Genomic DNA, 22,218 nt, shown 5'->3' on the forward strand with positions numbered 1-22,218 from the left:
AGTCACAACCTGACTAAAACTAGTTGAAACTCACCAGCGGCGTCGGCTTGAGACAGGAAGAAGAGGCAGGCGGTCAACAGAGCGGCGGTGCGGTGCTGCGCGCGGCGCCTCTCTCGCATCTTACCGGCGCCGGTCTGCGCCTGCACCAAACACCACGTGACAGCGCACCGTACCCAACATCACCGCGCGGACCATCCGCGCTGCATACACCCACCAACACAGACCCAACCCAAAACAACCACGAAAAAACCCCAAATATTACTTACTCCTTACACACTATACACATCACAACCGAGTTTTGCCACTTACGATAAACTTTTCAAGATAAACGACATTAATAATAACTTGATTATTACTAACAATATGTACTATTTTTATTTATATCACAAAAAATACGACAACCGCTTCGATGATTATTAAAAAATTCGAAATATTATACTAAGAAAGTATTGTAAAGGACAACGATTAGTAACTATATAGGTAATTTATGTACAACTATTTTCTTTGTTAGTTAATTGTTTCGTTTTCGCGATATTTTTGCTAGGGTTTCGTTTCACTGCGCGCGATCATTTTCGGGAAGCACAGTTCGGTCGGAACGGGAGCGAGAGTTCAACCATATTCCATTGTTATAGAGTTTATATTCTTCTCAACTGGACCCTTGTGAAACACAGCACTTGTACGTTCGTCTGTTACCACTACAACGGAACTTCCTTTTCATCAAACACATTTTTTATTTTTTGGAATTAAAATAAGCGTTGCTCCCCTCGCGTCGCACCTGTAACGAGATTGACCTACTTGTTACATATCTGCAACATAATGACGTATATAACTACGACCTCAATTTTGTATCATCTCAAGCTTGGGAATGAGTTGCTTAGCGACTATGTGATAGTTCTAATAAGTTTAAATAATTTTGTAAAGTGGTGATAATAAAAAGAATACCCGGTCGAGTTTGTTGTGGGCTCTTCTCAGATCTGGGCGCGTTTAGAACCCTTGTAGCTTTAGTTTTAAGTTTGCGTAATAATTATCACCACTATATCTTACAAATCCAACATCTGACTATGAAAAAGAGTAATTTATTACCTATTTTGAATGAATCATTTGACTTTGACTTTGACTATCTACTACCACAGAATGTTTTTTTCCATAACAAGTTAACCCTTGGCTGCGATCTCACCTAATGGTATAAGTGATGATGCAGTCTAAGATGAATCATTCCAAACAAAACATGCAGACTGTAACTTATTTTTTTTTTTCATAAATCAATCCCAGCCTCATAGAACAGGAGTTTTATTTGAAATACCCCATCTGTAGATACTAATTTATAGTTCAATGGATACAAAATATTATGTTGCTGATATGTAACGTTAAAAATATACAAATAGAATTGGAACGCGCATCTTGTTAACATAACATCAGAATTGAAACAACAAAAAAGAAAAACACGTAATTTCAATAAAAAAATATGCATTTATATTTTAAAGTGAGATTCGATGCATAAAACGTGTCGGGAATGGTATAAGGATATTTATTGAATCATAAATTGGTGGCAGTTGAATCATAGTAGTGCATGCATAAGTCACTTTGTAGCAATGTGCTACGAGGTGGCTACGAGGTGATACATTGTTGCTACATGCGTTATGTTTAGCTACACAACATTCCTATTTCCTACACGTTTATGGCCTAAGCTATGAAATGGAATATATATTTTTATTGTCTAACATAAAAAAACCTATTAACGACGTATGCAGAAGTTCATTTCTGGATAATTTTTAGGAAAATACTAAACTACTAGTTGAACACACAAATTCATAATATTATCTTCATTTTATCATCAAACTACCTTATTCCCGCGGCTTCGTCCGCATGGACTGCACTTTTAAAACCCTATTTTACTCTTAGTGGATGTGTAGGTAAGTACGTCATAATAGCAAGCTGCATGTCAAATTTCAGCCCGATCCGTCCAGGAGTTTGAGCTGTGCGTTGATAGATCGGTCAGCCAGTCAGTCACCTTTCCCTTTTCTATATATAGATTTGGATGAAATTAACTCCAGTGTCACGTATATAACTATTAAACTTACAAGCTATACAGTAGGTATACAGTACGCAGCAGAAAGTAATGTACATTGGCCTTTAGAATGACATTTCGGCTTTGTTGAGCGCTGTCTCTGTAACTCATACCTATAAGACATTTTGTCGGTCTCAACGACAGAGACAACGCTCTACAAATCTGCTATCTTCTAAAGGTCGATGTACTTTCTGTCGCGTACGGTACTTCCTATACGGTAATGATGACGGAAACTAGAAAAAAAAGTTAAACAGTGACCAAATTAAAGAAAGTTTCAGTTAGAAATTCCCAATGGCGCCTAAGTAGGGCAACGATCGCGGCCAACGTTGCCTCGTGTACAATAATGAGCGAAGTTCGCCCGATCGAAATATTGCACTTTTAATTAAATTTCAACCGTACCTATCGTAAAATACACAGAAAGTTCGTATGTGCGAACGTTAGAAGTTGAAAGGTTTGCAAACGGGATACGGCAGTATACTAAATAGGAAAGAGCTTTCTGAAACTAATGCTAGTTCATCACTTGTACAGAAAGCGTCAGGTCGAAATGGCAATCAGGGAAGGAAAGCTGCGCACACCCACACAACCCCCGCGCTAACTCGGTGCGGGCGAGCACGGGTGACGTGTAAGACTACCACTTGGACCATCAGCCTATTATAGTTGTCGTCGTCGTCTCAATCGAAAGATCATCTTCAACAAAGTCACAAGTCAAGAACATCAAGAAAGTCTTTTGCAAATATTTCCCCAGAACAAATATACATTGGGATCTCAAGTTGCTTTTATGGCGGTCTCGCACCAACAAGCTGGAAAACGCTAGACACGAGGGGTGTAAGATGTGTTATTAAATTTTTTTTAATAGAGCTGTAATTACGTCGTAAATCCTCCATAGAAATTGGCGTATCAACAACCTATCACAGGTTTTTGGCTTATCGAGAGGAGCGAATATTCGCGACGCTGCCGACAGGTCTAGATCGCAATCGGGGTATAATGGGGGGGGGGGGGGGGTTTGCCCCGCACACCCGCACGCTACCCTGCACCAAATTAGCGCGGGGGCTATGCGGGTACACATGGGACGTCCCCACCCTATTTGTCATGTCGATCTGTCGCAAACTATTATAAATGCGAAAGTGTGTTTGTTTGTTGGTTTGTCCTTCAATCACGTCGCAACGGAGCAACGGAATGCCGTGATTTTTTGCTTGGGTATAGTCAAAGACCTGGAGAGTGACATAGGCAGGCTACTTTTTATCCCAAAAACCAAAGAGTTCCCATGGGATTGTTACAAACCTAAATCCACTCGGACAAAGTCGCGGGCGTCAGCTTGTAGGTAATATTCTTAACAAAATATTCAAAAATTGTTTGAATTTAGGCCAGTGTTCGCAAAACTACGATTACCTTATTTTACGATAGTAAGCCAACTTCATAAAAATACTAAGTAGGAGTACCTATAGGTTAATAATGGAGTTTTGAAGCACGTGAAGTAACTGTAAAAGAAACAATGTTGCCTAAATTACAGAAAGTTTAAGCCGACATTCCGAATGGTTCTTAAGTAGAACGGTGATCGTGGAGCTACTAGAGTGGCTTATTTCGCAATAATTAGCAAAGTTCTCCCATTCCAAATGTTGCATCTTGTAATAAAATTCCTACGGCCGTGTTATTTTGGATACACATATCCATTCTGTATTTTAGTAATTTGATTTTTTTAAATTTAAAATAGGCTTGCGCTTGGCGACAATCATGCCTGGTAAAAGCAATGATAAAGTTTCGGGTTGGTGCACGTAGCATGCACCCTGATCTGAGAAAAATTTCGCAACAAACTCATGACTATGAAATAATATATAAAAAAATGCCTATTAAATTGGGTATTTGACTACATCAAAAATAAATTATTTCTCAGTGATTATTAAATAGAGGGTCTTCCAAAATACGTAAAATCCACATCCTATGTGTAATAACCATTTTAAATTATCGAAAGCACGTCAAATGATTGTGACGTCACACACCTGTTTCATAGAATCTCAATTCAATTCCCAATTATTGGCTTTTAGGTGTGCCAGCTGGGCACAGAGTGTTTCGCCAGTGTCACGTTTATGGAGAAGGCTCATAGAATCTCGCATACAAAGCGCGTGTTTTGACGTTTGATAAAAAGTTACTGATTTGACTAGTTGTTAAATACCGTATTTGTGTATTTGTTATATTATATACCATGATGATTAATATTACAACTTATAAACGTTACGAATTTGAAAGAAGAAGTCAAAGCAAAATGAGGTATTTTGCTTCACCGGACGTGACCAGGCGACTGAATCTAGCATAGCACGAAGCTGAGTGACTCGCTTTTATTATAAAGGTACTCGACCAGCAGAACTTGTAAATATATAATGTAAACCATAATATAAACCCACTATTTTAAATACGAATGTGCGTCTGTCTATCGTCTGTTACCTTTTCGTTAACCGTTTTAATGAAATTTGGTACAGAGATAGCATGCATCCGCCGGAAACATATACCTACGTAACTACAAAGACTACTAAATAGTTCTCACAGGATTTTTTAAAAACCTAGATCCACGCGGATGAAATCGAGGACAGTATCTAGTTGATGTATAATTGTGTATTAGATATTCATAGACAATTATAACAATATACCTACTCAATTATGTGTAATATTGTCTTCAACCAAACTATTAACATAACGGGAAACATGCACCAAGTCCATTATCTATGCTTATCTAATCGCTCACTAAAAGCAATTACTTAAGCTCATGGCCTCGGCCAGCCAAATCGGTCAAATATAGTGGAAACGTGTGAAATTCCACTCCCTAATACCGATAGCCTTAGAGCTAGTAGGTGATTTTGAAGAGGTGCTTAATACCAGTTGAGACTTCGTGATAGAGTACGGAAGGGGATGGTGAACAATCGAAATATTTAGAGAACTACGCTCCGCATGCTTTTGCATTATTTTATTTCGAAATCTTTATGGAACCCACAGAAATAACAATGCAAGACACAGAAAAAACTATTCAAAATGGTGAAAAGGCTGCCTTGTTGCAATTGATTTGTTTATGCGGGAGGAAATCAAAAGGAAGAGCTCAAAACCCAATAATATGTAAAGCACTAACTAGACTGGGACCGAAACATGATGTACAGAAAATGTCAATATTATATTCTAATGCAAGTGTTACTTAAGTTGAAAGCGTGTTTAAAGTTTTTGAATCTGCTAGAGGAGGTGCCCAACAGTGAAAATGAAGATTTTTTCTACCTACTTCATAAAAGTTGGTTCTATCACAGTAAAAATATTGTTGTTTCAACAGAAAAATATAAGCGACCCGAGTTCCACCTCAATGTAAAAAAATCTGAACCCATTGACCAGCTGGGAACTCAGTGTAACGTCGAAGAACCGTACAATCATTTTTAATCAAGCACCATAACTTTCAGATTTTTAATCAAGCAACCCCTTAATATTTTCTACTAGCTCTTGCGAATTGAGGACCCACTTTGCACTTATAGTGATATATGGGACCGTTCAATAAAAGAAATGAAAAAGTAAAAGATCCATTTTAAAGTCCCCGTATAAGAGCACTCAATATCGAAGACTATTTCGATGACACCATAATTTATGGAAACCGAAGTTTGAAATAACTTTTATCAGTTATTCAAGTTTACTCTCCTACTTGAATAAGTGCAGCGAGCGAAAGGAGTTTGGATCTCACCTTGGAATTCAATAAAGAATTTTCAGTTTCACAGTTTAGACAGACACCTACGGGGCTAAACCTGATCGCACATCTATCAGCACGTCCGCATTTAAGCACATTCGAAATATATAATGACTTATTTAAATTTTCTGAGGGTCGAGACACAGTCCATTTTCCACACGCTTCTGGATTTTATAAGGACGAGTAATGTTTTAAAGAAATTTTCATGACTGGAATTGTGATTTTTTAATTATTTAACAAGTGCAGAGCATCGGTTTTTTATACAGGTATTGTGATTTGATTTAAATTTTATGCACTGAAAAATACGTAGCATTCTGTTCAGGCAACTGATTGGCTTCATCGGCTATACGTCATTCTCATTTCTTCAGGGCGTTCTACAGTTACTTAGTCAGTTAATTAGACATTATTCGTTTTATATGAGCGTGAATACGAAACAGATATACGAGTATGTACCTCACTAGCAACTACCAGCGACTTCGGCTCCTAGGAAAAATCGGGTTTTGTAACTTACTTTATTATAAAGGGAATATCTGGCAAAGGCAAAACAGCTTTCAGGTAAGCCCGGGAGTTATTGAGTCAGTCAGTGAGTTTATTTTTTTACATGTTTAGATTTGCATTTTTTGCGCGTTCGTTGTAGTAGCCACGTGCGGAACGGACTCTCAGATGTGCGAGCTTCTCAAATATCAAATGATAGAGAGCAATACCAGTTTGCACGACTTATAACTTCCAATAAGACCGGACCAGGTGTGACCGGGCGACTGAAGCTATTTGCATAGCACGAAGCTGAGTGACTCGCTTTTATTATAAATGTACTCGACCGTGCCGAGAGCCAAATTATTATTTAAGCGAGCGCACTTGGGCGTATTGTTTACTAACTCATAGCGAAGTTAAAGGAGTATTTACATAGACCTGGGCAATACCAGAACCGTAATAAATTAAATTGTATTTCTGATACTAGATCAACATTTTCAGGTGAATTGGAGCAAATTTGAATACAGTGAATATGAAGCCAATCTGGTCTGTAATCCTCAGTTGGCCAGCGTGGTAGTCTGTGGCCAAAACACTTTTCATTTTGAGAGGAGACCCGTGCTCTGTAGTGATCCGGCGATGGGTTGATCATGATGATAATTATGAATATGAAGCATCTTGCAGGTGCTGCATGGGAAACTAATTGTGAGGTCTCTAAATGCGTTCAAATTCTATGTTACGCATATTATTGTCTTTTTAAGTAAATCTAAGCAAAAGAAAAAAAATTATGTTATGATATGGTTACAACATTAAATTTATTTTTTATTTTTATTCAGATACAAGTTAGCCCTTGACTGCAATCTCACTCACTCACTCGCAAATCAGGTAAGTGATGATGCAGTCGAAGATGATAGCGGGCTAACCTGGAAGGGGTATGGCAGTTTTTATTAAACGTGTACCCCTTTGGTTTCTACACGGCATCGTACCGGAACGCTAAATCGCTTGGCGGCACGGCTTCGCCGGTAGGGTGGTAACTAGCCACGGCCGAAGCCTCCAATCAGACTAAGAGAAATATGGTTATGAACTTGTTCGTCGAGCATGTTTTAAACTCATCAAGGGTGTGGAGGAAGAAAACCAAACGATAAAGTGATATATTTTTCATAGATCACAAGCAAGATCATGATTCGTGTAGTGTAAATACTCCTTTAGTGGTTTCCTCAATGTTTTCTGCTTGTATTTTCTGTACAAGTCTTTGAAACAAATTTTTGTGTTGAACAAAAGATTTCTATTATAGATAAGAAGTTAATTTATAGATAGAGATATAGGATAGGTACATAGTGTTAAAATGTTGGGTTTTCAGTTTTCATTTAGTTTTCTATTGTTTTGTGTACATCTACTTCTATTTCAAAATCTTGAAATCCTTATTTCTAGTATTTTGAGGAATATAGTTTTAATTAATTATCATACTAATATTATGAATGCGAAAGTGTGCTTGTTTGTTAGTTCGTCCTTCAACCACGCCACAAAGATCGACGTGATTTTTTGCATGGATATCCATGCAAAAAATCCAAGTTAAGGACCAGGAGAGTGACATAGGCTACTTTTTATCCCAGAAAATAAAAGAGTTACAATGGGATTTTTAAACGCTAAATCCACGCGGACATAGTCGCGGGCATCAACTAGTAGGTACCTGAATAAATAAAAGTATTCACCATAAAAACTATAAAAAAGACTTAGGTAAATTAACAATATCACCTACTGTTGTATATTTTTAGGGTTCCGTACCTCAAAAGGAAAAACGGAACCCTTACAGGATCACTTTGTTGTCTGTCTGTCTGTCTGTCTCTCTGTCTGTCGGTCTGTCAAGAAACCTACAGGGTACTTCTCGTTGACCTAGAATCATGAAATTTAGCATTTAGGTAGGTCTTATAGCAGACATTAGGGGAAAAATCTGAAAACCGTGAATTTGTGGTTTCAGGACACAAAAAAAAATTAAATTGTGGTCATGAACTATTTGTGTTTTCGATTTTAGAAAAAGATATCTATATCAAGTGGGGTGTCATATGAAAGGGCTTCACCTGTGCATTCTAAAACAGATTTTTATTTATTTTTATGCATCATGGTTTTTGAATTATCGTGCAAAATGTCAAAAAAATACGGCTGTAGTACGGAACGTTCGTTACGCGAGCCTAACTCGCACTTGGCCGCTTTTTTAAAGTAAGTAGGTATTGCGTCAGCTAGTTTAGGCTCAATGGCCATTTTTAAAGTTTTTTTACTAGTTTTGCACACACAGCGACCGTGCGAGCACATTTTTTGATTTGTGAACATGTACAGCTTTTAACAACAGCCACAAACTCGTTTATTTCTGTTGAGCTGGCCTCTACCTATACTGCATACTCGCAACTCTGTCGTACCAGTTTGTAATCCATTCTATACATATATCTGAATTTTTTAATATTCCTTTTTACGGTAGGTACGCTCTGGATTATGTTAGATTAAATTTTCTGATCGATAACACAATCAGAAATATTATGAACCTAAGAAATAAACCTACAAAATCTCATTTGAATTGTGGATTTAGAATTTGATCGAACTATTTTTGTAAAATTGATTTGGTATTTCTGCAGATACCATTTCTATTGAATTAATTATAATTCTGTGATCGTGCTTATTTGACAAAGAGAGAAAAGGAACGCAGCTGCTGTTGTAGTCTTTTCTCTCGACCTTAGGGGGCGTCCATTAATTACGTGAGATGTTTAAGGGGGGGAAGGGGTCGAGTCAAATCTCATCTAATCTTACGTTGGAGAGACGGGGGGTCACGGCAAATATCACGCAATTTTTTCAGTTTCAGTTCGTGAGGTTTTGAATCCGTGCCTCGTCCGCACGTCGTAGGTACGTGGCATGGTTTGCGCCCACCACTTGGTGGCATAACGGATGATTTATGCAAGACCATGCCGGGCCCGAGCCATGCCACGTCCGAGGCACGTCTGACGCGCGGACGATCCACGTATTGCACGGATGATGTTCGGATGACTTGGACATGGTATTACCGAAACTCGGCAAGCCGGACATAAATTGCATGTCCTACATTTCTTGTTTTCTATAAATTTTGATGGAGTAAGTAGGTATGTATGCGCTCTATAAGTTTATTTTCATGGTCAGTTATTATTTGATCTCATTCGTAACTCATATACTTATTACATAAGTACAGTACTACACGAAACAAATGTTTTCATTTCATTTAATTACAATTATCATTAACAATTCGTGTATAACCAATCCAGGCTACGAGTATCTATTAACGGAAATATTAGTTCACGATTTCACGATTGAATGGTTGGTTCCACATTACTTGTTCCGTGTAAACAAAAATAATACGCTTATATAGTCAAAGTCAAAGTCAAATGATTTATTCAAAATAGGTAATAAATTACTCTTATTGGTGGTCTGGTATGGTGTTATAACCTTAATTACCCATTTATATCGAGATCTAGGTTAGCTGAAATTACAGTACAATGTTAGACCATTATTAATCTTCCGTGTTTATTGTGTAGGTAGGTAATGCAATCATATTGACCGTATTGGCGCTATGGGATTTGAATAGGCGAAATAAAGTCCACGACAGGTCGAGATGGCAATCGGGGAGCGCGGGTAACTTGCGGGTGTGCGGGGTCCTCCCCGGCTCATACCCCGATTGCCATCTCAACCTGTCGCGTACTATAGGTACTTATTCATTCTTTAGAAATAACGCATACACACTGACGCAGTTTTGTGCACTGTGGCCACACGAGTAGATATTATAGACTAGAGGGGAAGCTTCACACTAGCTCACGCACACCACGACGTGTCACGGACGCTCACTTTTCGCCCAGTTCGATGGCAAACGTAGCGTCCGTGACACGTCGTGGTGTGCGTGAGCTGCGCTATGAGTGAGTGAAACTGCAGCCAGCCGCTAGTATGAAGCTTCCCCTCTGGTCTATATATCTACTCGTGTGCTGTGGTCTTATAAGAGGACTAGCTCATGCTCGCGACTTCGTTCGCGTGGACTACACAAATTTCAAACCCCTATTTCACACCCTTAGGGTTGAATTTTCAAAAATCCTTTATTAGAGGATGCCTACGTCATAATAGCTATCTGCCTGCCAAATTTCAGCCCGATCCGTCCAGTAGTTTGAGCTGTGCGTTGATAGATCAGATAGTCAGTCAGTCAGTCCGTCAGTCAGTCACATTTCCCAAGAGCACGCCACCACACACGATCCTCCGCCTTCCTCATCCACCCACTTCCCGCTTCTTAAGATCGTCAGTCCAGCGGGTTGGAGGTCATCCCACACTGCGCTTGCTGATCGGATCTCCTCATTTCTGATTTAACCACGTAGAGAAACTCCAAGCATAGCTCTCTCCATACCTCATAAGAAAGCTCAGAGTCATTCGGCGGGCGATGGAGAGAGCTATGTTTGGACTATGGGTTATATGCCCTTCCAAGTTAGCCCGTTAATAAACCACTAGCTTTTGCCAAGACAGTGGGCCCGCAGCCCCACACGCTAGCTCTGATTATAGCCGTGCAGGCAATTATAATAAACATTATTAGGGTTGCCAAATTTCCATAACATGTAACTAAGCGTGAAACAAATTTTAGTTGTGAGTAAGCAACAATAAAGGAGATTGCACATAGCTGCAAGACTCGCAACAAACGCGGGAGGCGCAAGAGCAGCTAGAGTTAGAGACTAGAAAACGTGAGGGTTGTCAGAGTGACGTAATGCACGTGGTATTATTTTGTGCTGCTCTGCTGATATCAATAGCATTTAGTTAAGTGTTTATAACCACTAAAACTTTCAGAAGCCAGGTGTTACTGTCATGTCAATTTCTGCATTTTTTACAATTGTTAAATTAATAAGCTTGCTGATATTTTAAACAGTGCAAGTGCCTTGTCTTAACAAAAATAATTTCATGTGTATTCTTTAAGATTAATATTTTTTTTAATTATTAAACACTTGCTTTAACGGTGAAGGAAGACATCGTGTAGAAACCAGCATGCCTGAGTGTTCTTCACGTTCTCATACGAGTGTGAAGTCTGCCAATCGGCATTGGGCCAGCGTGGCAAACTATGGCTTAAACCCTTCACACTCTTAGAGAAGGCCCGTGCTCAGTAGTGGGACGGTAATGGGTTGATCATGATGATGATGAATAAATAAATTCAGATTTATTCGATCCGGCCGACATTTCAACATTTAAAAATGCATTGCCTGTGCTTTTTGCGTCTCCTTGCGGATCTCGCGGCCCTGTGCGTACACCTTAAGAACCAGACCAAAGCCATCTATCATGCGGCAAGTTGGAAACGTTTAATCACGCTTGATCTTAATTAACTAAGCGACCTCATTTGCGAACTTCTATAATGTTAACTTTGTTATTTTTTTAATAATAAATATTGTGTAGAGATTGACTGCCGTGGCTGAAAGTCTCCCTGGATGTTGAATAAAATCGATCTATAATCTAGGTATATAATCTAGTGTAGTAGCTAATGCGAGTGACTTCTTCTGCTTGGACTACACAAACTTCAACCATTGGGGTTGAATTTTGAAAAATCCTTTCTTAGCGGATGTCTACGTCATAATAGCTATCTGCATGCTAAACGACCCGATCCATCTAGTAGTTTGAGCTGTGCGTTGATATGTAGTCAGTCGGTCAGTCAGTTTAGCCGGTTAATCAGTCAGTCAATCAGTCAGTCAGTCACCTTTTCCTTTTATAGAGGTAATATTTAGGTAGATAATATATATCGTGTCCTTTGAAGCTGTCTACTAAATATGACACTGTCCATCAAGTAATAAGCGAAAACGAGTTACAGCTCGCAAAAATTTTGTTCGAAATGACCCGTCTATACTGTGTATATACAGAGGTCGTTAAGTCAACGAAGTCGTGGGCTTACTAGTTTAATAATAATAATAAATAAATAAAATAAAAAAGCCTTTTATTCATCCTTAATAAATTATTAAACAAATAATTGGTTGACAAAAAATAATTAAAATTCACAGATATATAGATTAATTTACTTGTGCATGCATTAGTTAATATTTATTATTTAATCTTAAAATATAATAATTATTAGAAATGTCATTATTTGTTTTCTTTTAATTTTAAGGATCTCTCGGCGAGAAAGGCCTCCTCCAGATTTTTCCAGGTCTTCCTGTCTAGAGCCTTTTTTCTCCAGTTTTTACCTCCTGTTTCTTTAATTTAATTTTCCCAACTTTCTGCAGGTCTACCTCTCTTTCGTTTCCCAACTGGGCCACGCCATTCAGTTACAGTATTTGTCCATCTTTTATCTGTGAGTCGAATAACATGACCAGCCCATTTCCACTTTAACTTCATGGCATGTTTTAATGCATCAATAGCTTTCGTTTTTTTCCTTATAGCTGTATTTCTAGTTTTGTGTATTCTACGCAGACCTAGAATGCTCCGTTCCATTGCCCTCTGAGCAGTTTGGATTTTATTTTTTGTGTATTTGTTGAATATCCAGGTTTGGCTAGCATAAGTAAGGCAAGGTAGCAAACATGAATCCATTATTTTTGTTTTTAAATTTAGAGGTAAATCTGACTTAAGTATGTATTTATAGGCCCAGAATTTGTTCCATGTGATTTTTACGCGTCTTTCAATTTCGTCTAGGTGTCTTGACTTTTTAAACGAAATTTGTTTGCCAAGGTATATATAGTCTTGCACATATTCTAGTAGAGTATCTCGAACGCATATAGGTTTGTCTACACTGTTGGTCATAACTTTCGTTTTTGTACTATTTAACTCAATTACAGTTTAATAATAAAGCATCTATTTTATCAGATTACTGTTAATTAATGGATAATGTTTCAGTTTATCCAAACTAAAATGTAATTATTAAAATTTTGCGTATTCGATAACAGAAATTGTGCCTGTTGTTACAAGATAATTATGATGTTCTACAATTTCAGTAAAATCAACATTGTAGTTTCTACAGCCAATATTTCATTTTCGTATACCTACCGTCTATTAATTTTAAAACCATTTTTTTTCACGGAATAGAACATCTCTTTCTGGCGATTTTCTATCTAGTAGATATACCTATTATACATAGGTAGACATTTTAAAAATATTTTTGCTGTTATACTGTGTATGTAACATAGAAGGTAAGTAACTAGTCAATTAGGAATATGAGTAACCAACAAAAAAAAATTATTCAATTAAACTTTTAAAAGTAGGTACTTTTGAATCGACAAAGTGCATCTAAGAGTGAAATCTATAGAGCGCACTCTGACTTTGCTTAGACTTAAGACAGAGTTAAAACGAGACATAAATCTCTCTCGTTTTAACTCAAACTTAAGTCAGAGAAAAGTCAAAGTGCGCTCTAAAGATCTCACCATAGGTGCCACTGGTTCGGAATGCCTCTGTCTAATGACATGAAATTCGGAACATGTACCTATAGTCCGGGACAGGTCGAGATCGCAATGGGGTATGAGGCCGGGCGACGACGTGGACACCCGCACGTCGCGCTCGTCCGCAGCGGGAAAGCGCAGGGGCTGTGCAGGTGTGCGGGGCGTCCCCCGCCTGATACCCCAATTTCCATCTCAACCTGTCGTGGACTATACTGTCTCCGCATGCATTGCAAAGCAACTTGTAGCGTGCAAAACTAAGAGTCACTTCTTCCAGCTGCGCGCTTGTGGGAGAATGACTGCTACAATATCACGATCGCAATCATCTCTGATTGGTTAACGCTCGCTCACTATTGGCTACAATACATTTTTGCAAGAAGAATCGCACAAACTCAACCAATCAGAACAATTGAGATTGTAATGATGATTGATGCAGGTTTTAGACAATTGCCCTACTGATGTACATGATGAAAATAGATTGTGAAGAAATTTTTACACCCTGTCGACGCATGATGGATTTTACACGATGAATAGTGTTCGCAGGTTTGATACATTATCTGGTGGTGCAAAACAAAATGTCGAGCTGTCACCGCCGCGGCTAATCCCAGGCTTTGCTGACAGCAATTATTGGAGGCGCAAATAATACTATGTGTACTACGACAATACAATTTTTTTAAAATTTATATACCAGTTCTGACTAGTTTTGTTTTAGTTCTGGTATTTAATAAAGAATATTTTACTTTTACTTTACTTTACTAGCGCAGACTTGGTGGCAAGTGATGATGCAGCCTAAAATGGACCGCGCTTGTCTACATGCCTATTTACTCTTGACTTGCTATAGCAATATAGTCAAGCGTGAATAGGCATTAAAATTTGAGGAGAAAACTGATGCTGGAAGGCTTTCAAAATCTAAATCCACGCGAACAAATTCGCGGGGATCAGTCAGTACATCATAAGGCCAAGGATCAATTATTTTAGAACTAGCTGATGCCCGTGACTTCGTCCGCGTGGAATTAGGATTTAAAAATCCCGTGGGAATTTTTTGATTTTCCGGTATAAAAAGTAGCCTATGTCACTCTCAATGTCTTTAACTATACCCTTACAAAAAATCACGTCAATCCGTTGCACCGTTGCAACGTGATTGAAGGACAAACCAACAAACCAATAAACAAACAAACCAACAAACAAACACACTTTCGCATTTATAAAGGGTACTGATTATACAAACTTCTATGCAATGACTAGGTACAAGTATCAGTGGGGTGATTCTCTAACTCAGTGTCTAACACTGAACGATAGCCACAGAGCTTATTTTTTAATCCGTTGAAGGTTTTTTACGAAAAAATATTTTACTACCACCCAGTGAAGCAGCAATGTAGAACCAATCAACCTAGGTGGCTATCATTCTGTGTTAGACACTGAGTTAGCGAATCGCCTAGCTGGTCGTAGATATCGGTGTAGGTAGGTATGTAATAAGCTCTTATCGTTAGCTGGCGCCTAATTTAATGGTCTGGCAGTCGTTTTATGCAACATTAGACGCACATGCTCGTTACTGATACACGCCCATGGATAATGCCCTGCTTAAATTGATGATCAAATTTATTGGCTCAAGATTCTTGCCAATTCTACTTAGTAGAAGCTATTTTCCGAACCGATGGTAGACGCTTGACATGTCGTATTTAAAGTTACCTACATGAAACACATATTTTTGAACTAGATGACTTCGTAAATGGATTTAAGTTTAAAATATTCCGTGGGAAATTTTTGATTTTTAGGGTACCTCAAAAGAAAAAACGGAACTCTTATAGGATCACTTTGTTGTCTGTCTGTCTGTCTGTCTGTGTAGATACCCATCTACGGGGTACTTCCCGTTGACTTAGAATCATGAAATTTGGCAGGTTGGTAGGTCTTAAATAGCAGACATAAGGGGAAATATCTGAAAACCATGAATTTAAGCTTACATCAGACAAAAAAAATTGTGGTCATGAACTAATAATTAGTATTTTCAATTTTACGAAGTAAGATTACTATATCAATTGGATATCATATGAAAGGGCTTTACCTGTGCATTCTAAAGCATATTTTTATTTATTTTTATGCATTATAGTTTTTTAATTATCCTGCAAAATGTCGAAAAAATACGACTGTAATACGGAACACTCGGTGCGCGAGCCTGACTCGCACTTGGCCGGTTTATTGGGATAAAAAGTAAGTAGTATGTCCGTCACCGGAATGCTAGCTACCTATACCTGTACCAGCTTTGATTTCTTTGATTTCCCGAGATAAAAAGTAGCCTATGTTCTTCTCTGAGATGCAAGCTATTCTGTACCCGTAGTATAAGATTTTACGTCTCACCAAACGTTGTTAGAATTCGAGAGTCGAAACACAATAACATCAAAGTAAAATTGACCTAAAGAGCCTTGAATTGAAGTCAAAAATTCAATGCCACTGATTTTGATTTCGCAATGTTTCCGCTTGGAACGCTGGCTGTAGATGTGTAGACAAACTTGAGCTTTAAAACAAGGCAGTTAAGATCCAGTTTACTATAACGCGGAAGTGTTTCGACTCTCGAATTCTAGCAACGTTTGGTGAGACGTAAAATGTTATACTACGGGTACAGTAGTCTTTAACCTGGTCGAAATTGATTAAACGGAAGAGCCTTGAAAACAAAATCTCATACTAGGCATACTGGTACCTAGTTTATGCACGATGCTGAATAATATGTCAGCCAGACGGTTCGCCTAAACGAGCACGTAAGTCTAATGAGACATGCGTGCTCGTTTAGACAAGTGGCAGCTTACATGGCCGCAGATAATGTCGCACTTAAACTTAATGAGGTGAGGCGTCTGGGGCAAAACTGTAATTTCTTAAGCCTGTATACAGTATTTTACACAAAGCAAGAAAAATCTAACAATGTATAAACAAGATAGTGTAAGCAATAAGCAATCGAGAAACGTTAGTCTAAATATATAAAAGGAAAAGGTGACTGACTGACTGACTGACTGACTGACTGACTGATCTATCAACGCACAGCTCAAACTACTGGACGGATCGGGCTGAAATTTGGCATGCAGATAGCTATTATGACGTAGGAATCCGCTAAGAAAGGATTTTTGAAAATTCAACCCCTAAGGGGGTAAAATAGGGGTTTGAAATTTGTGTAGTCCACGCGAACGAAGTCGCGGGCATACGCTTGTTTCAGTATAAAATTATATAATGAATTTAAAAGATCTGTTCTACAAATATCCAAAACGCATGAAAACGCATGATATTTAATGATATTTTTAAGTATATTTTTATTGTGAGTATTACTCAATTTATTTTTAATTAAACTATGTCTATGTAGTTTCAAAAACTTTGTTTCCCGCACAGATTACCGCCAACCCGAGCGACAAGTTTTGTTTACTCAAAAACGAACCCCGTAGTAGAGATTTCTAAATACATATGAGCAGGTCAAAGAGCTAAGCTATTTACTTTGAAATCTGCAGTCTAGATGGTCAATTTGCTTTGATATAATATATGCACAATTACGTATGCATGATCGTTTAGACGACGGGCAGCCGGTAATATATTATTGCCATACTTAAATGTAATGACGTAGTGTGACATATCTGACAATTATTTGAATCTTACTAACCAACTAGCTTATTCCCGCGACTTCGTCCGCGTGGACTACATAAATTTCAAACCCCTATTTCACCTCCTTAGGAGTTGAATTTTTAGAAATCCTTTCTTAGCGGATGCCTACGTCATAATAGCTTTCTGCATGCTAAATTTCAGCTCGATCCGTCCAGTAGTTTGAGCTGTGCGTTGATAGATCAGTCAGTCAGTCAGTCGGTCACCTTTTCCTTTTATATATTTAGACAACCTACAGAAAGTGAGGGGACATAGGTGGATGAGGAAGGTGGAGGAAGTGTGTGATAGCACTGTTCTTTGAGATGTCTATCAACACGTTCAAAGTTGTGGACTGGCTTACTTCACACACCTTTGAGAACATTATGCAGAACTCTCAGCCATGCACGCAGCAACAACCTCATGTTGTGATGTTTTCCTTCACCGTTAAAACAAATGATATTCTAACCTGACCGCCACACCTATATGTCTGGTGCACTTCGAGAGTCCGTTGTGCCAGAATCTTCTTTCCACGTAAATGCAAACTGTGGAATCAACTCCCATCGGCGGTGTTCCCACTAGACTACAACATGGGTAATTCAAGGGGCAACAAATTCCTGAAAGGCCGGCAACGCTTCGGCAGTTCTTCTGGTACCTACGGCAAATGTTCATGGGCGGTGGTAATCACTTAACATCAGGTGACGCCGACTGCTTGTTTGCTCGCTATTTAAAAAAAAAATTTAAAACGCACATAACACCGAAAGGTGCGTGCCCGGGATCGAGCCCCGGCCTTGTAGCTATAGTGATAGCTATATATGCAGCTGGCACAATGGTGTCAAGTAACAAAGTCCCAGACAAACCCTAATTGAAACTGCTAGTAACTCAAGATTACGATATTCACATAAATATAAAAATAGTTTTTCTCTTCTGCCAACATATTGGTCTAGCCGTGCGAATATGACCCGAGATCGCCAGTTTTCAACAAACAAAAATACTCAAATGACACCAAATAAAAATATACAAGGGGCCGACACAAATATATCGAAAATTTACATTCGAGAGCGAAACCACTATTTCAAACACTCCTCTAAAAGCCTTTCACATGACGAACTAAAATTGACAGCCAATATTTATTTCTTTTTTCCATCGACACTCAAAAGTTACACAACACTGTGTGCAAGTAGTTGAAAACAAGTTGGAAAACAGGACAAAACGCTAGTATTTTATTCTATAAACCATTATGTACGTCGTTGAGTTCGCCACAGAAATACAGCGTTGACTAAGTAGTGGACTTCATGCGAATTAGTTATTTTAAGCTACAAGTTAAACATTTATTTTCATTAATATATTCATTAGCATGAGATTTTAAATCTCGTTATTCGAGCATCGAAACACTTTAATGACAAAGTAAAATGGACCTTAATTGCCTTGTTTAAAATTTCAATTTCGTCCATTCTGCCAGCACTCCAAGCAAAAACCTTGCAAACTTTAAAATCAGTGGTAACGAAAGCAATATTTTAATTATGCTTTAGGTTCAATTAAGCTCATACTAACTCTATAGTAGTCGTATACCTACTACATATTATTATGTAGAGTTAAAATAATAAGCCGCTTATTATTTATTCTAACTTTACGTACAATTATTATGACTCGCAGAAGTTATTGAAGAAGAATGAAGCCCCTATCTGGACTATGAATTCCAGTATTACTGTTTTATGAAAGTGAAATGCAGAACTGATAAATCTTTAACTATCGCACTCTAGCAAGTGATTTTTGGCAGAGGTAATTTTTAAATCAAATCACGCATATATAAAGCGATGCTAATTTATTCTCAAGTATGACGTTTGATCACTGTCAGCGATGAAAGGCAGGCTCGAAGCTTTGCATTTAGAGATTAGTACTGCTGTGCTTGGGAACTGCGAACCATTTCACTACATGGCCTTGTTTGTACGCATATATTTAACACTGTACGCAGTTCACTGTTGAACACTGCACCCAGTGAAATGCACCCACGATATGTTGCCGACTAACTGTTATTGTTTGGTTAGCAAAACAACGCGGCTAAACTCGTGTGTCAAATTTTCATGTCACCATGTACGCCATGATATTTTATGTACGCAGAGAATAATTTGTCAGACCTCGATCACACAGTCCGTGATCTAGAATTCAGAACTCCACACGCGGCCTTCACTATGCATAAATGCAAGGGCTTGAACAAGAACACTTCGAGACGTCTGCTGGACATAAGTCTTTTGTAGGTCTAACTTTAGGTCACGGTCCTACGCTGCTGGGGGGGGGGGGGGGAATCAATGGATCGAGAGTCCGCCCCCCCCTCTCTCACTATCTGGTGAGAGATCGCCATTCCAGCATGAGCACCTTGGGATCCCAAAATCTATCGGTAAAAATGTTTGCTTGAGCCTGTCTCTTTGAGCTGTAGCAGATACATACACAGATGTATATATAGATAAGTAAAATTTGACATATCGTCGATTCAGGATCAAACCGAGAGTTCGCTCTATTTCACGGTGGCAATACTTCGAAAACTAAGTACTGGATTAAATTTGAAACTTCAAAAGACAAGGAACTCAATAATGATTTAAATACGCGCCAAACCGTAAATAATTCCTAAGTAAACACCACAGAGAACACAATGACCATATAAATGTATAGGGCCTGCATTTCGATTCGTTAATACAAATTGAATCGGCCGACGCATTAATTTCCTGTCAACAGTGCGCCGGTTAAAGTGTCCGATAAATAAAAACGGTTCCAAATAACAAACGATCTGTATGAAAATTCAATATCCGCCCAAGAGCCCCGAGAAATGCAGCGAAAATACAATGCAGCGGATTGAGATTTATATGCCATAATATAGTATGTAGCCTACAACACACATAGTAGATATGTGTATTATAATATGTAGTCAGCAACAAAGCTAGGTTTGCACCCGCCAGTACAAGCGACCATGGGCGGGCGCAAATTTAGCTTCTTGTTGCTGACTCTACTGCTGGAACTACCCTTTCTTTAACGCGTAATTGATACAACTGAATGACGGGCAAAACACTTGTATGAAATTTTATCATAATAACCTAACTCCTATATCAACAGGAAAAGTAAAAAAGAAACAGCAGGTTATATAAAATTAAATAGTTTAGTTGACAGAATAATTCAGAGACTCCGCTCTTTAGCGGAGACGTTTGCATATGAATACCGGGAGGTACTCATTAAAATAACAAAGATCACGTCTCCTCCAGAGTTACTCAATTAATCATTGTGTTTACTGATTAACATTCGCATTCAGACAAGTTATCTAGTTAGCGGATTTACATCCAGATGGAATATCTAAGTTGTTCCGTGATCCTTGAGCCCTCCCGATTGTCGCGGCCATGGATTTTGAATACCTAGATGCCGCATGTTAGTTCTTTCATTTATTTACAGACTAACTTACTTCTGCAACTTCGTCCGCGTGGACTACACAAATTTCAAACCCCTATTTGACTCCCTTAGGGGTTGAATTTTCTAAAATCCTTTCTTAGCGGATGCCTACGTCATAATAGCTATCTGCATAGCAAATTTCAGCCCGATCCGTCCAGTAGTTTGAGCTGATTTTATATAGGTAATTAGATATCATTCAAATCATATTTAAAAAAAAAAGTTTAAAAAATTAAAATAACAAAAATATTATTTACTTATCTATTATAGTACTCTTAGCAAATAATACCTACCATACAGCAATTAAAATAATAAGAAGGAAGTAAAATACAATTTTTTTTACAAAAAAGCAGTGTAATATTTTCAGAGTTCATCATAATATATACCTATGTACAAAGAACACGTGATTTTCTTTATTCCACCATAATTTAACGCCTGATCAAATTTGCATGTATGGGATATTGTTAGAATCCTTACATCATCCTGAGTGACACTGGGGTTTTTTTTTTTGTTGAAAAAATTCAATATGGCGACTAATTTTCAATTATTGTGATTTTTTAAAGTTTTTAGTTCATTTTTGGCAGGGGTATCGAGTTTTTTTTTAATTACGACTTGTTTCCTACCAACGATGACCTAACGCAAGTCATTCAGTGGTTATCACAATGTGCTATCACAAGTTTCAATCGCCACGCGTCAGTGGGCCTTCTGATAGTGAAGTGAGACTTCGGTAGGAAAGAGGATCGATTTTCGATTTTTCATATTTGGAATGAGGTATAAAAGTACTCGTATTGACAGAGGAATAAAAATAAAATTTTGGCTCGTTGTCACTTCAGCCACGCTGAACGGACGCCATGCGGTATCTAGCTATTCCAAGTCTATGGTCAGGACTCGGTTTGTACGTGACATTCCTACTTAGAGTAAAGCTTAGAGCGTCTTTATAATTATTTGAAATGGTTAAAATTTAAATTATGCTACTTTGAACTATGAGTCATTTGCTCAGTTGGTGAATTATTAACATGTTATATCTCAGTTCTTCTAATATTAGAAATGTAAAACTGATTTTTGATTTGTGCTTTAATCACGCATTTAAGACATGAATGCTCATCATAACGTAAAAAAATTGAAATTGAGTTAAGCGCGCAATTTTATAAATAAACATTTTTACATGACGTTAAAAAAATAAATATTGAATTTGTGGTATTGCAATTTTAATTTTTAATTTTTCTAACACATTGTGTCAAAGAGTCCAATCCATCTTATTTTAAAGGTAAAAGAGAGATCGGTACGCGACAGGTCGAGATGGCTATCGGGGAGGGAACGCCCCGCACACCAACATAGCCCCCGCGCTAGCTGTGTTCAAGACAGAATCATGAGAGGATTTTAACTTTAAATACTGAATATTGACTATCAATCAATATGTGCACTGACTTATCTAGCGAAAATAATACGAATCCTAGCAAAAAGATTCCCAAAACGAGCCAAAAACCACACAAACATTAGTATTACCATAACGCCGACTACGGGCGCCTTAACGA

At 38.1% G+C, this 22,218-nt stretch overlaps 1 protein-coding gene across 9 annotated transcripts in view; it reads right to left on the reverse strand.

The window, feature by feature from the left end:
* The window catches only part of Lar (tyrosine-protein phosphatase Lar), a 566,012-nt gene that overhangs the window by 282,846 nt on the left and 260,948 nt on the right, over positions 1–22,218 (reverse strand). For all 9 annotated transcript variants that reach the window (XM_034975410.2, XM_069503060.1, XM_034975408.2 and 6 more), the window contains exon 3: positions 35–140. In XM_034975410.2, coding sequence (XP_034831301.2) covers positions 35–140 — 106 coding nt within the window. The remainder of the gene's footprint in view (positions 1–34; positions 141–22,218) is intronic.

This window comes from Maniola hyperantus, chromosome 14, assembly GCF_902806685.2.
Source record: "Maniola hyperantus chromosome 14, iAphHyp1.2, whole genome shotgun sequence".
In the NCBI taxonomy this organism is placed as follows: domain Eukaryota; kingdom Metazoa; phylum Arthropoda; class Insecta; order Lepidoptera; family Nymphalidae; genus Maniola; species Maniola hyperantus.